Source organism: Canis lupus, chromosome 34 (assembly GCF_003254725.2).
Source record: "Canis lupus dingo isolate Sandy chromosome 34, ASM325472v2, whole genome shotgun sequence".
Classification (NCBI taxonomy): Eukaryota; Metazoa; Chordata; class Mammalia; order Carnivora; family Canidae; genus Canis; species Canis lupus.
The window spans coordinates 36,019,781-36,034,328 of NC_064276.1; the positions used below are offsets into that span (position 1 = coordinate 36,019,781).

Below are 14,548 nucleotides of genomic sequence, written 5' to 3' on the forward strand. Positions count from 1 at the left end.
CAGTGCCGGGAACCCCGTGATTTTTCCCCGTGACCGACTGGCTTGGGACGGGCACTTGACCTCATCGTAGCCAGGGTGACACGAGGGAAGGCCTCGGGGCTTCCTTATGAACACACCGGGACGCTGGCTCTTCCAGCCTTTTGCTATTTCGGTCCCAGTGCGGGACGAGGCCACGGTTCCAGAAGCTGCGGGGACCGCGTTGTGAGCACGAGGGGACAAGCAGGCAGGCCAAGGGGGCCGAGCACTGGGAAGACAGACTCGGGTCTTCGAGTCCCTGAGTCAGGCAACCTCCTGACCCGCCGGTGTGTGAAATGATACCTTTGCTCATCGTTTCACCCACCTGGGGCTGAATTTCCCATCGGGTGGCTCAAAGGAGTCCAACTGATAAATCCTTAAGCTCACAAAGGAAAAAGACTCAGCAGTTCAGTCCGGTCCCGTCAGCTTTTAGACTTGGTCTGCAGAGCCGTAGGACTTGACTCACGGCCATATAATTAGGAGTGTCAAGACCCCAGCGTCGCCTCACACCCAAGAATCCACGCTCAAATACGGGTTGGCCTTAGCCTTTTTACGTCCGCCTGCCTCCCTCGCGTGGCACGCCAACAGCTTCCGTGTCAACCTCCTTCCATCCCATTTTTAAATCCAAAGGAGCTGAGAATGTGGACTTTCACACGTGAAGGGCAAGTGTCTTTAATATTAGTGCAACCTGTGCTTTTCCCACTCCTCTGCTCTGTGCTCAGAGCCCCCAGCGCGTGGTTTTCTGCATTCGTCACTATGGAGTCATGCTTTTGCATCCCTGAGGTGTCCTACAAACCACAGAAGGAACCAAACTCTTTTTTCTTTCTCTTCCCCTCGTCACACAACCCACGGCTTCTGTAGACATGGATTCAAAGGGTTGGGCAGAACAGGAGCAAGAGGCTACCCTCGGCGACGGGGACAGGCAGGGAGTAAGGTGATGGAAGAGGCCTGCCCTGAGCCCAAATGGCAGCATGTCGTACACGAGCAAAAGCTGGCCCTCCCTAAGGAGATTTACTGCCAGTTGCCACAATAGTGTCATGTACTAAATACACAGATCTATGATAACGATGCATGTGGCCGATGCCCCACAGTGACCTGGGGTGACAGGGAGAGGATGGAGCCCCTCACAGAAAGCTGGGAGCCCTGCTGGGGCTCTGTAACGTGGGGACAATCGACGCACGTTGTTTTGTCAGCAACAGATCATCTTTTGTGCATGCGCTGGCGTTTTGATTATGCTATAAAATTTGCAGCCCTATTTTTGGGCTTCACAGTTGGCCCAGCATCAATGTGGACAAAGTCCCTTCATCCCTCTCACCTTTAATTTGGTCTCTCACAAACTGAGATCATAATACAGATCTTGTAGGGTTCTTGTGAGAAGTCAGTAAGACCATGGGAAAGAACTCAATAATTCACAAACTGCTCCACAGTGTTAAATATTATTGGTACAATTATCAGATACTTCGTCAAGGCTACCATATGTAGAGGAGAAGAATGAGGGAACTTTAGATGAACTTGATAAAGGAGATCCTGAAAATGAGATATTGGTGTAATGTCACCTCCATTCTTAGTGTTAAACAGTCCCATATTCTGAAAATCAAATTCAGAACAGCAGATATATTGTTATCCCATTTCTAAATAACATAGGAGGTAAAGGAGAAAGGGATCTAGAAAGATTCACACTGAACTGTTGAGAGTGGTGGACTCCTTGTAGCGAAGAGGGATTTTTGACCTTTTATTCAGTATGTGTCCTTAGAGTTTGAATTGTTTACAACGATCATGCCTTGTATTCCACAGGTAACTCTTTATGGTAACTGCGATCCTTTGCTTTTATTAGCACATTGCCCTGATAATTTAAAACCACTTAATTTTTAGAGAATGACCTTTTCTAAGTCTGCTTATAGGAAACACTCTAAACACTGTGAACTACCGCAAAATACAAAAGAATATATGAAAACATATATGTACCACTCAGGCAATAATAAAAATAAACATCACTGAACATATTCACCCAAGCTGAAAAACAGAACATTACCCATCCCTGAAGCCCTCAGATGTCTTCCCATGTAGACCTTTCCCCATCATGAGAGAGATTTTATATAGAATTTTGTGTTCATCACGCTCTGCATGCTTTCCTAATCAAAGAAATAGTTTACTTTTGACCCATATCATAATCTTTTGAGATTTGCTTCTTTTATTCAGTATGATGTCTTCAGGATTTATCTGTGTCTGACCGTAGTGCATTATTTTCCTCAAATGAGCACAGCAGGCCTTATTCATTCTAAACCCGTTGATGGATGTTTGGGTTGTTTCTAATGTTTTTCTATGATACTCACTTAGGCTCTCCTGACTGATGTGTTTCCTGGCAGGTACATGTGGGAGTCTGCTCGGGCTCTGTGCATAGGACTGGAGGAGGCCCTGGTGCCCCACGGCTTTGTCAGTACCTGGATTGTCCAACTTTTACATTTTTGCCAATTGGTATTTTTAAAAACTCTTGTCTCGTTAGATTAATGAGGATGAACATCTTTCAAATGTTTATGGGCCTCAGGTACATCCTCTTTGGTAATGTTCCTATACAATTCCTTTGCCCATTTTCCTTTGGATGTTGTCTTTGTTTCTTGATTTATAGTAGTTTTTTTAAAACAGGTTTTGAATATTAACTGTGTTGCAAATATCCTGTTTTCAGTTTATGGTTTATCTTTTTATCCCCTTTACAGTGCTGTTTAATAAATATGTTGTAAATTTTAATGCAGCTGGATTTGTCTGCCTTTTCCTTTGTGGTTTGTTTTTAAAAAATGTCTTATTTCAGAAATTGTGAATCTTTCTATGGTAGGCAGAATAATGGCCTGCAGAGATGAACACGTTCTAACCCCCAAAGCCTGTGAATATGTTGTGTTACACGGCAAAGGGGGAATGAAGGTTGCTAATCAGCAGGCCTTAAAACAGGGTTGACTAGCCTGGATGATCCAGGTGGGCCCAGTATAATCACAAGAGTCTTTAAATGTGAAGGGGATTGAGAGAGATGTGATTACAGAAGTACGGGTTGAGACTTTTGGGGACCTTCATAGAGATGTCACATGTCAAAGATGGAGGAAGGGGGCATGAGCCAAGGAATGCCGACAGACTTCAGCATTGGAAAAGGCAAGGAATTAGATTCTAGATTTTCCCGTTGGAGCCTCCAGGAAGGAATGCAGACCTGCCGACCTGGATTTTAGCCCAACGTTGGAGTTGCAACCCACACAACTGTTGGATTATTTATGTGTGCTGTTTGAAGCTACTAAGTTTGTGGTCATTTGTTATAGCAGTCACAGACAACTAATACATCAAATCTACCCTAACTCTACCCTATTTTAGCTTATTTATTTGAAAGGAAAACGGATTCTTCTATTGGGCCCAAATGGGCTAGTTGGTACTTTCTACCCACTTGTGTTCCCTGGACCTCCAGTTCAGAAGTTCTCAGCTCTGACTTCATGTGAGCAGCACTTAGGAGGCTTTTTAAAAATATCAGTGCCAAAAACAAAAATAAAAATACCTTGATGTCTGGGTCCCAAACTGGACCATAATTAGAATTTCCAGAAGTAGGAACCACGCATTAGGTATTTTCCCCCAGTACCACTCCATGCCTTTATCTATGAATGCATCTTTCTGGGGGGGGGGGGAGGAGGAGGATCTGTTTTTTTTTAAGCTTTATTTTATTTGAGAGAGAGGGAGAGAAAGAGAGAGCAGGCAATGTGAGCAGAGGGGGAGGGAAGGGGCAGAGGGAGAGGGAGAGAATCTCAAGCAGACTCCCTGCTGAGCGGGGATCTCGACTTGGGGCTGGATCCCAGGACCCTGAGATCATGACCTGGGTCAAAGTCAAGAGTCAGACACTTAACCAACTGAACTACTCAGGCACCCTTTGGGGGATCTATTTTAAAGTAAATTGCAGACTTGAAGAAATGTCCCCCTAAATGATACGTATCCTTAAAGCTCCCCAGGCACCTCTAATGCAGCCAGGGTTGAGATCCATGGGATTAGATCAAGGGTAAACCCTCTTTCCTGGGTCAGCCCTTCAACAGACTTTCATCAGCCACTTTTAAGCCTGTTTTTTAAGCACTGATACTCATTTCCCCCCTTAGTTTCCCACCTACCAATCTCATTGATTGCCTCTGGACCTGCTTACTCCTGCTCAGCAATACCCACCCCAATGTTCTGGTGTTAAGAGGAAAGAATTCCTGCCTCCCCTCTAACCCTTGAGTTTTGTAGGCAGTGGCACTGTTTGATTCAAGTTTTGTATCTCCCCCCACCCCTGCCCCATTGTGCTTTGTAGTGGATTAGTGAATACTGAAAAAAACTGTTTCACTTCATCAATAGGATAGCCTTATTTTGTTGAGGAAAGCAAGCAAAATGTTAAGTTTGGTTAAGCACCAATATTAAGATGGATTAGAAAAGTGGACTTGGTCACAGATCTCATGACCAGCAGGGGTACTCAGGGCAAGAGATAATTAAAGCTGCACACAAAAGAAATCTTTAGTGCAAGAAAGCAAGCATTTCCTTGTAAGGAAAAAGGGAGAATAAATAGTTGGTTTTCTTTTAAGTATTCAATAATTCTGGCAGACATTTACCATATTAGAAAATTTAACCACAGGTTACTTTAACCTCTTGTAAGCTTTTAAACACTTAACACCTGTAAAATATTTTCAACCTAACTTCTCAAACACCTCTCTCAGAATTTGAAATACTGTTCTCTGGGTTATGAATTTAAGCAGGGCTGATGTGTGGGAGCAGCAACAAACCTGCTTCTCTTTGAGTTTCCCCTGACGCAGAAAAAAACTAAAGTATATTTGGATTTTTCCATGGGGAAATCTGTTTTGCCCATGGGGAAGGAGAAAAAGAAGTCTAGCCCCTAAAGACTAGCAAGTAAAGCCTCTTCATACTCCCAAGGCCACTTCTTTGGTTTTAAGAAAATGTTTAAGAATTATGTGCAAGATTGATTGATTATTGCTAGCTAAATAAACCGTAGCCTTTGAGAGTTCAGAGAACTTTCTGGAAAAGCAGTCAATTAAAAAACATAACAAACCTATTTAATCGCTAGCTCTGTTACTGCAAACTACTTTGCATTTATACAAAGTAAAGCACACTGAAAGCCAGAATGACCTTTTAAAAGAAAATATTTACATCTGTCAATTTTTACTTCAAGAGTTCTGAAATCCTGCTGAAGAAATCAGCCGATTTTTATTTGGCTTTGTTTGTTTTTCCATTTCAGCAAACATCAATACGTCTCTTTTCCTATTGTCACTGCCAAATTTAATATGAAAATATTCTAAGAATTGGCTTCTGAAGACCAAGGCCAGAGTAGCTTGGGGGAAACAATAGAAACTTGGTTTATTGGGGGAATAGGAGAGTAAATAAATGCCTATAGAATTTGGATCCCTATACAGCAAGAGATCAAAGACACAGATATTTTTCTAAATGCCCTGTATAACTATTAAAAGAATAGGTGTGTGTGTGTGTGTGTGTGTGTGTGTGTGTGTGTGCATATACATGTATTACCACACTGTAGGGTGTATACATTTTCTGGCTTCAGAATTACTTTTACTTTCTTTTCAAATCATGTTCCAGATAAAACAATTTCATTACTCCTAGATGAGATTTTTTTTTCTTTTCTCAGTGAAGGATAGAGATGGAAATGGCATATTTACTGTCAAAAATTTCAAAACACTACCACATTTAGTTTCTCAAAGAATAGGGAAGATAGAGAAGTAGCTCATTATAGTTAAGAAATTATACTTTATTTTTTCTGGGAATTTATTTTTTAAGTTTCTATTTAAAATCCAGTGAGTTAACATTGTCTAATGTTAATTTCAGGTGGACAATACAGTGATTCAACCCTTACATACAGCATCCAGTGCTCATCACAATAATGCCCTCCTTAATCCCCATCACTTGCTTCACCTACCCCCAACCCACGTCCCCTCTAGTAACCATTTTGTTCTCTATAGTTAGTCTGTTTCTTGGTTTGTCTCTCTTCCCCCCACCCTTTGTTCCTTTGTTTTGTTTCTTAAATTCCACATATGAGTGAAATCATACGGTACTTGTCTTTCTCTTACTTCACTTAGCATCATACCCATGTTATTGCAAATGGTTAGCCTTCATTTTATGGCTGAGTAATATTTCATTGTATATATACCACATCTTCTTTATCCATTCATCAGTCAATAGACACTTGGGCTGCTCATTTTCCCTCCCCTTGTCTCCCCCTTCTGCCCCTAAAATCTAGGTACTTGGATTCAAAATAAAAATAAGGGAGTAATAAAGAATTAATGAGAACAGGCTGATTGCTGCTCTGCTGGGTTAAACCACTGCTCTGGCTGCTGTAATATACACAATGGCCATTTAATGGTCCTGTGCTTCTGTTTCTTCACAGATAAAAACAGGGATTAGAAAGGACATAAGTGAACAAGAATGCTTCAGATGTCATGTTATGGTCCCTCTCAACTGTGAAGGAATCTTGGGAGGAAGAGAAAGGAGGATTATTGCATGAAGTCAACTAGCAAGCAACACAATAATAGGCCATGTACTTACCGATAATAACAGTGTTGTCATCCGCAATTAGCAACTTGCTGTGGACATAGATGAGCTCAGTGACTAGGTTTCCTTCAAGCTCTGCATGTGTTCTAAGGCCACAGAATGATATGTAATTTATCCACTGATTGCCAACTATAAAGTAAAAAAGAGAGTACTAAAATTAATATGACCAAGTTCAATGGAGGCACATTAAATTTTACTGTTTTTCAAAAGAAATCTACTACTTAAACAGATGGTTAAAAATGGACTGTATAGCGTGTGTCTATATGTAATTTCAGAACTCACCCAGGTTCTGTTTTTTTCCTATCAGAAGAGTTTTTTACTATTAATATGGATGGATATATATTTTTAAAAACCATACCAGAGTGCTTTGTAAGAATTATCTTTTCCTGAGGCAATCCAATAATATATACAATATGATGAAAAATTTATTTTAATGATTTGGCAAGTAACTACTGGAGTGATAATTAAAGCAGAGCCAGACTAGATAACTCAAGACTTCAGTGTGACATTTGCATCTATCTCGGTTGACACCTGCTGCAGTTTAAATTAGATCCAAAAATAATGCCCAAACTACTCGATGTACACATAGTGTAGCATATTGAACGCAGAGCAGCAGTTAAATTTTATAAACTTTGGGTAAACAAAAATGCTGGCGATTAAATAATCCTCCTTCTAAATCATTAAAATTAGGAAATGAAAGAATCCTAACTATATTTGACTTTGGAGAATCTTTTTCAGAGCAAGCCATACCAGGTTTGTACTTTAAAATGCCACCCTGAAAAAAAAAATAAAATAAAATGCCACCCTGTCATCACATGAGGGCCATTCATGTGATAAGAAGAAATGCATTCCATACCAAGCCAACCCATAACCATTATCCCGGAGTGAATGCTAGTCACAGAATTTTATGGTCCCTCTCCCACATAGCAGTTGTCCTGGATAAGGAAAGTCTTATACTAAGAATAAATCGAGTGGAACCAAACCATCACGAGTTCTAATAGAAACAGAATATAATTTTTTTTCTTTAAGAGACTCTGAAGCATACTAATAAAAACAATAGCAGTTCATGTTCTGTTTACTGAAGTTTCCATGTATTACTGATGCTTTCTATTATTCTGTTAATGTTACTCAGGGTTTCTATTAAATTCGGATATCTTGGAAAGAAATTCATTCATAGGTTATATATAGAGATTCCTCCATTTACAGGTAACCTTTCTCTTATAGATGTAAATAATATTATAGCTGTTTGTCAAGAGTTGATGTGTTGGTGTCTAGCACATCGTGTGTAAGAGATGCATTTCTAAAAAGTTTCATGTTAACAAGATTTTTATAAATCAATTTCTTCCCCATTTATTAATGTTATATTGGAAAGATGCCTCATCTAAAGCATCAACTCCTCTTTAAATCTCCTCTGATCCAGGAGAAAGAGGCATTTCTTCTTTTAAGCCCATCATACACATAAAATTCCCGGAAAATATTTCTAATATAACACCTAGCATATTATTTTACAAATATTAATTTAATCCTCCTTTTCTCCTACCATTATGGAGGTCTTATACATTTTTGTATCTCCAAAAGAAAGGTAAATAAATGAGTGAATTCATGAATGGATAGTCAGCTGACAACTATTATTTTAGCTTTTGGTTTTTTTGTATTATCTATTTTCCTGCAGCTGGCTCATGAACTAAAGTTTTGAGATACAAAGCAGACTTTTAAAGGAATCATAGAGCAAATTCTTTGCTAAAGTAAATAATTTTTTGCAGTGACTTCCCATAAAAAGTCCACATTGAACAACATGGTAGGCCAATGGTTCTCAGTGTGCATAAGGACCTGTTAGAAGTAAAATCTGGAAACCCTCCCAGAGGTTCTGATTCAGGAGAAATCTGTAATTCAATAAATGCCTTAGAGGAGATCATTCTTTGAATGATACTATTATAGAGCTTTGGTATTTATAGTCTTAAGATTAGTGGCACACTTTCAGAAAATCATACATCATGATAAAGTGAGATGCATTCCAGTGGTGCAAATCTGCTCAATATGACAACATCCATTAATATAAAACATGATAATGATAGTCGAGGAAGAAAAATCCTATGATTATAACAGATGCTTTTGAAAAGCTTTTGGTACAATTCAGCACCAATTCTGGATAAAAACAATGAAGAATGAAGAAAATTATGAATACTTTCTTAATATGCTTAAAAACATATAATATATATATTATACATATACAGTATATGTAGAGTATCTTCAACGCTATTAACATTGCCTTGGACATATCAGCCAATACATTTAGACAAGAAAAATCACATAAGGAAAACCAGCTCCATTTCTACATAATATGATAGTATGCTTGGGGAATCAATGATAAAACTATCTCAAATGATAAAAGAATTAAATGTGATAACAGGATATAAATTAACATAGAAATCAATAGGCTTCATACACACAAACAATAACCATTTAGAAGATAAAATCAGACAATACACTGCTTACAATGGCAGTAAAAAGATAAAACACACAGATAAACGATAAACTATCAATAGACTGCGAAATCTTTATGAAGAAAACGTTAAAATGCTATCAAAAGACACAACAATAGACTTGAACAAATGAAAAGACTTGCCTTGTTCTGGGATAGAATAATTCAACATCAAGAGGATGCTAACTCTCTCCATGTTAATTTATAAATTTAATATAATCTCAGTAGAAATACCAACATGTTTTTATGGAGTCAGAAAACTTGACATATGGTAAAATAAACATCCATGAATGACTATGAAAAAACTGGAAAAGCAAAGCACTGAGGAGGGCATTAACCCTGTCTGATATTAACACATACCAAGGCTGTATAATTAGAACAGTGTTGCTCCAGTACATAAACAGACAACTAAACCACTGAATGGAATAGAAAGTCAAGAAAGAAGCTCAAGCACATATAAAAATTTTGCATATGATAAAAATGGCATCTCATATGACAAGGACTTTTGCATAAAGGCCTAGGGCTTTTAAATAAAAGGTACTAGTATCATTGAATAGCTATTTGAAAAAGAAAAATTACATACATACCTTATACCAATCACAAGAGTAAACTCCAAATGGACAGAGATAGAAGTGCAAGCATATGAAAAGACACAAGTGTTAGAAGAAAACAGTGAATTCTTATATAACCCGAGTGTGAGGAAGGCTTGTAACTATCTACAGGCAATACAAGAAAAATATCAGTAACTTTGCCTAGATTTTTTAAAAAAAGAAAACACAGGACGGGGCACCTGGGTAGCTTAGGTCATGACTCCGGGGTCCTGGGATCAAGTCCCACATCAGGCTCCCCACAGGAGGCCTGCTTCTCCCTCTGCCTGTGTCCCTGCTTCTCTCTGTGTCTCATGAGAGCAAAATGTGGGACTCGATCCTGGATCCAGGGATCACACCCTGAGCCGAAGGCAGATGCTCAACCACTGAGCCACCCAGGCATCCCAGCCACTCAGGCATCCCTAAATAAAATCTTAGAAAACACACACACACACGCACACACACACACACACACACACACGATAGAAAACACCACAAGCAAAAAAAAAAAAAAAAGATAAACAACAAAATGGGAGAAAGTATTCACAGCATGTATCATAAACAGCTAAAAATCCAAATCTATAGAGAAGTCTTAATAACTAAAGGGAGAAAAATATCAAAATCTTGATGGAACAAAATGAGCAAAAGACATAAATGGACAATTCACACAAATGAAAAGATATTCTTCCTCACTCATAACAGAAATGCAAAACTACACCGAGAAACCACTTCTTACCTATGATATTGACAAAAACGAACACATTCTGTTAGTGAGGCTGTGTTGAAGCAGGCTCTCTCATGCATTGGTGGTGAGAAACCAAATTGGTACACATTTTTTTGGGGGGGGGGGAAGTTTGGCAATATCTAACAAAAAGGATATTTTAAAAATTATTTCATTTTTGTTTTCATCATGATAAAGTAGCTCCTTAATCTCCATCACCCATTTCCCCCAGTCCCGCCCCCCCTCACCTCCCCTCTGGTAACCATCAGCTTGTTCTCTATTGTTATGTCTGTGTCTTGGTTTGTGTCTCTTTCTTTTTCCCTTTGCTCCTTTGTTTTGTGTCTTAAATTCTACATATGAGTGAAATCATATATTTGTGTTTCTCTGACTTATTTTATTCAGCGTTAGCAACCCCATCCTAGACATTTACCCTAAATATTCACTTCCAAACAATATATGCACAAGGTTATTCACTGCATAACTGTCATTGGAAAATACTGAAAATAATCTAAATGCCCACACAGAGGGGAATGACTGTACTGACTATGGCAAATCTATACATGGACGACTATGCAGACATAAAAAGGAACGAAGAGCTCTATGAACTGATATGGGAGGAATAAGAACATATACATATATCTGCTCCTTTGTACAAAAAGAAACACTGTAAGAATAATCTAGAAACTGACAAAATTGGCTACCGATAGTGGATGTGAGGGAATAGGATAGAATAGATGGGTGGGGAGGAAATGGACAGAAGGTATAGGGAAGGGACACTTACCCACGGATGCCATTTTTATGGTTCTGACTATTGGAAGTATATCGTATGCACACACACAAAAAGAAATCAAGAAAGAGATAGAAAAAACCGCCTCCAAAATGGAATACAAACTGAAGGAAATGAATCTAACTATATTTCAAAATAATAACATAACCCAAGTAAATTTTGAACACTGACTTTTAAGCATATATACCCTTTGGCTAAAGACAAAAAGAAATGCAAACAAATATTGAATTCGAGTGAGTAGGTTTATTTTTCATAGTGGTATGGGCTAGCAATTCTAAAACTATTTTCTGTATATTCTAGGATTGAGGAAATAAATCCATGTATTGTAGATACCAGGAGCTAGGTTTATCACTGTAAGAGAAATGAGCTATAAAAATAGAAAGAGAGATGGCTGGAAGAATTCTGTAGTGTGGGATTGGAATTAGGAGCATTAGTACAAAGACAGATGGATAAATTGATATATTGACGGGTGATAGATGGTAATCTGTGTAAGATGGGTCTTAAAGCAATGATATCCCAGTAGCGATGACCCTATTTATACCCAGATTTCAGTTCCTAACTGTCATTTTCCACTAGAAGAATCCAGGTTTCTTGGAGAAATGATTGATTGATTCTAGGGCTAGTTCTGGGACTATGCAGGATGAGTATGGAATTCTCATGCCATCAAGAAAAACAGGCTGATGGGAACATATCAAAAGCACATAGGAGCCAACCCCTAAAGGGGCTCACTGGCCAAACCTGTGCAAGCGAGACATTAAAATCATGCTCAATGAATAAAATAAGAATCCATAAATCCGTACCAATACAAATACATCAAATACATAAATCCACAAATGAGGAAGAAAAGGGGAAACTCTCTTTACCATAGAATTCCAAGTGAGAAATTGAGAAGACAGTAATGAACATAGAAGAAATGATCAGCATTTGGCAACTATCACAGTAGTAATAATTGAATCATAGTAGTAATCATTGATTCAGGTAAGAATCATGAATGTATGTAAAAGCCAGTGGGTGAATGTTTGATGAAAAGCAGGATATTTATATAGACTCAAAGGGTTTTCCCCACAAAATATTTATTACTACAAAGGAAAAATACTAATTTATAGGCGGGAAACCTGGCAGATACCACCTTCACTAAATGATCAAAATTACAATCAGTAATGGGGCAAATCAGTATCCTGTTCCTTCTATTACGGCACATGAAGAAGAATCTATCACTTCTGTGCTATTCCTGCTCAAAGTCCCTGATTCTAATCATGGGGAAACAACAGACAAAACCAAACTGAAGGCTATTTTACAAAATAACTACTCTGTATTCTTCAGATATATCAAGATTATGGAAGTACCTTCACCCTCCAAAAAAAAAAAAAAAAAGATTGAGGCATTATTATTAAAGGAAAAGAAAGACACATGATTGCAACACACGACTGATGAACGTCTCCTGGATGAGACAGCAACATTTTCCCCCCTTTTGCGATAAGGGACACTTGGAAGACAATTGGCAAAAGTTCAGTAAGGTTTACCAACAGGATAATAGTATCAATGCTAATTCCATTCATTTTGTTTATTGAATTATTGCCGCTTTTGAAAATATCCTGCTTTTTCCCAGAAACACACACTCAGGTATTTACAGGTCCATGGGCATTAGGTCTGTGACTTACTCCTAAATGATTCATTGGGGAAGACCCCTCCTATCTCTCTAGGTATCTACCTATTATGAAAGAATAAAAGCAAAGAAGGAAAACAGGGAAATCAGGATGAAGAGTGTATGAAAGTTCTAAAATTCCTTCTATAAGTCTGAAATCATTATTATTATTTTTAAAGATCATTTATTTATTAATTATTCTCTCTCAGGAAGAGAGAGAGAGAGCGTGCACAAGTGGAGGGGTGGAGGGGCAGAGGGAGAGAATCTTAAGTAGACTCCTTTCTGAGCACAGAGCCCAACTTGGGGGGGGGGGCTCGAACCCACAACCCTGAGATCACGACCTGAGCCAAGAGCCAGATGCTATAACTATGCGTCTGAGTCACCCAAGTGCCTAAGTCTGAAATCATCTTGAAATAATTTTTTAAAAAGATCAGGGAGGCTGACTAGCCTTGCCGCCTGACATGTAATAATACGTCATTTTCTAAGGCACAGATTTGTGCCACTCCAAGCAAGGATGGAGGATATCGGCAACAGACCAAAGGGCTGGACAGCCTCGCAGCCCACCGTCCACACCTGCTTCCCATCCGTCCTCACCGATAAAATAGCTCCTATGAAGGGATAAACTCTTTGTTTCTTTGTGAGAAATGCCCCTCACAGAAGAAGGCTGAAGGTTAGTACCGACAACAGAACCCAGAAGGCAAGATCAGGGTCCTGGGCAGAAGGTGGGCACTTCGGATGAAAGCACAGCCTGTCACACGCAGTGGGGACACGCACCTACGAGGTGAATGAGTCCACCAGACAAGAAGAAGAAGCAAACGGAGAAGCTATTTTGGCCAGTACTGTATTCCTTGAAGAAACCTGGCTCAACGGGTCATGGATGCAAAGCTGGCGATGTTAGCGTGAGGCTGAGGCTAAACTGAGGAAGCAGGTGCCCTCTGGACCAAGAATGGGGATGCCAGGAGCATGGAGAAGCAGTGACATAGAGCCATTCCTGGAAAAGTATCAGGAGGTTTTCAAATCATATGTCATGGGGGTATCCGAGAACCTGAGGGTGTATATAGGCCCCGAGGCCAGGTCTGTTGGGAACACCGGCACACACACACCTCAAAAGATGGGAACTCAATACAACAGACTCTTGATGTTTACAGGGAAGTTTCCTGAACAGACTTCAAGAGCTTGCTGTTCTAGACTTCTGTTACTTCAAAAGTTGTAGCACTCCGTATACGTACGTTTCTACCTCCTGACTGAAAAACCTCTCGACCCTTTGTTAAATTATATTCAATTGCTGCTGAAAAGCCGTAATTCACAAAATTATAAATAATGAGAAGGAAATGCTTTAAATTAAACCCTGGATCCCCAAAGATTGGTGCGTATGATAATTACAGTCCACTAATAGCAGCTGGCTTTCTTTTGAGGAATTTTAACATATTCATTGCAGAAGTTTGGTTATTTCTAAAGAACTGAAACAGTAGAGAACTACAGTTCTCTATCCAATTAGAGATTAGCTAGTTCATGTATTTACAACCCACTACACATTTACAAAAACAAAACCAACAATGCGACATTGTACCTCAGAAAGGGGCATTATGTGATTAATCTGTTCTTTATGTTGGGAGTATGAACATTTTTCCCTACTGAGATGCCTGATTTTGACTTGTTCCCAGGGTGCTTGGAACTCTTTTCATAAGAGGGCTTAACATTGAAATTACTTCTTGTGTTAAAATCCAATTTTTCCCCTGAATGG

The 14,548-nt window shown here is 39.1% G+C and overlaps 1 protein-coding gene across 10 annotated transcripts in view; it reads right to left on the reverse strand.

The window, feature by feature from the left end:
* PLD1 (phospholipase D1) overlaps positions 1-14,548 on the reverse strand; it is a 204,993-nt gene that overhangs the window by 14,855 nt on the left and 175,590 nt on the right. For all 10 annotated transcript variants that reach the window (XM_025425594.3, XM_049105845.1, XM_049105846.1 and 7 more), the window contains one exon: positions 6,577-6,711. In XM_025425594.3, coding sequence (XP_025281379.1) covers positions 6,577-6,711 — 135 coding nt within the window. The remainder of the gene's footprint in view (positions 1-6,576; positions 6,712-14,548) is intronic.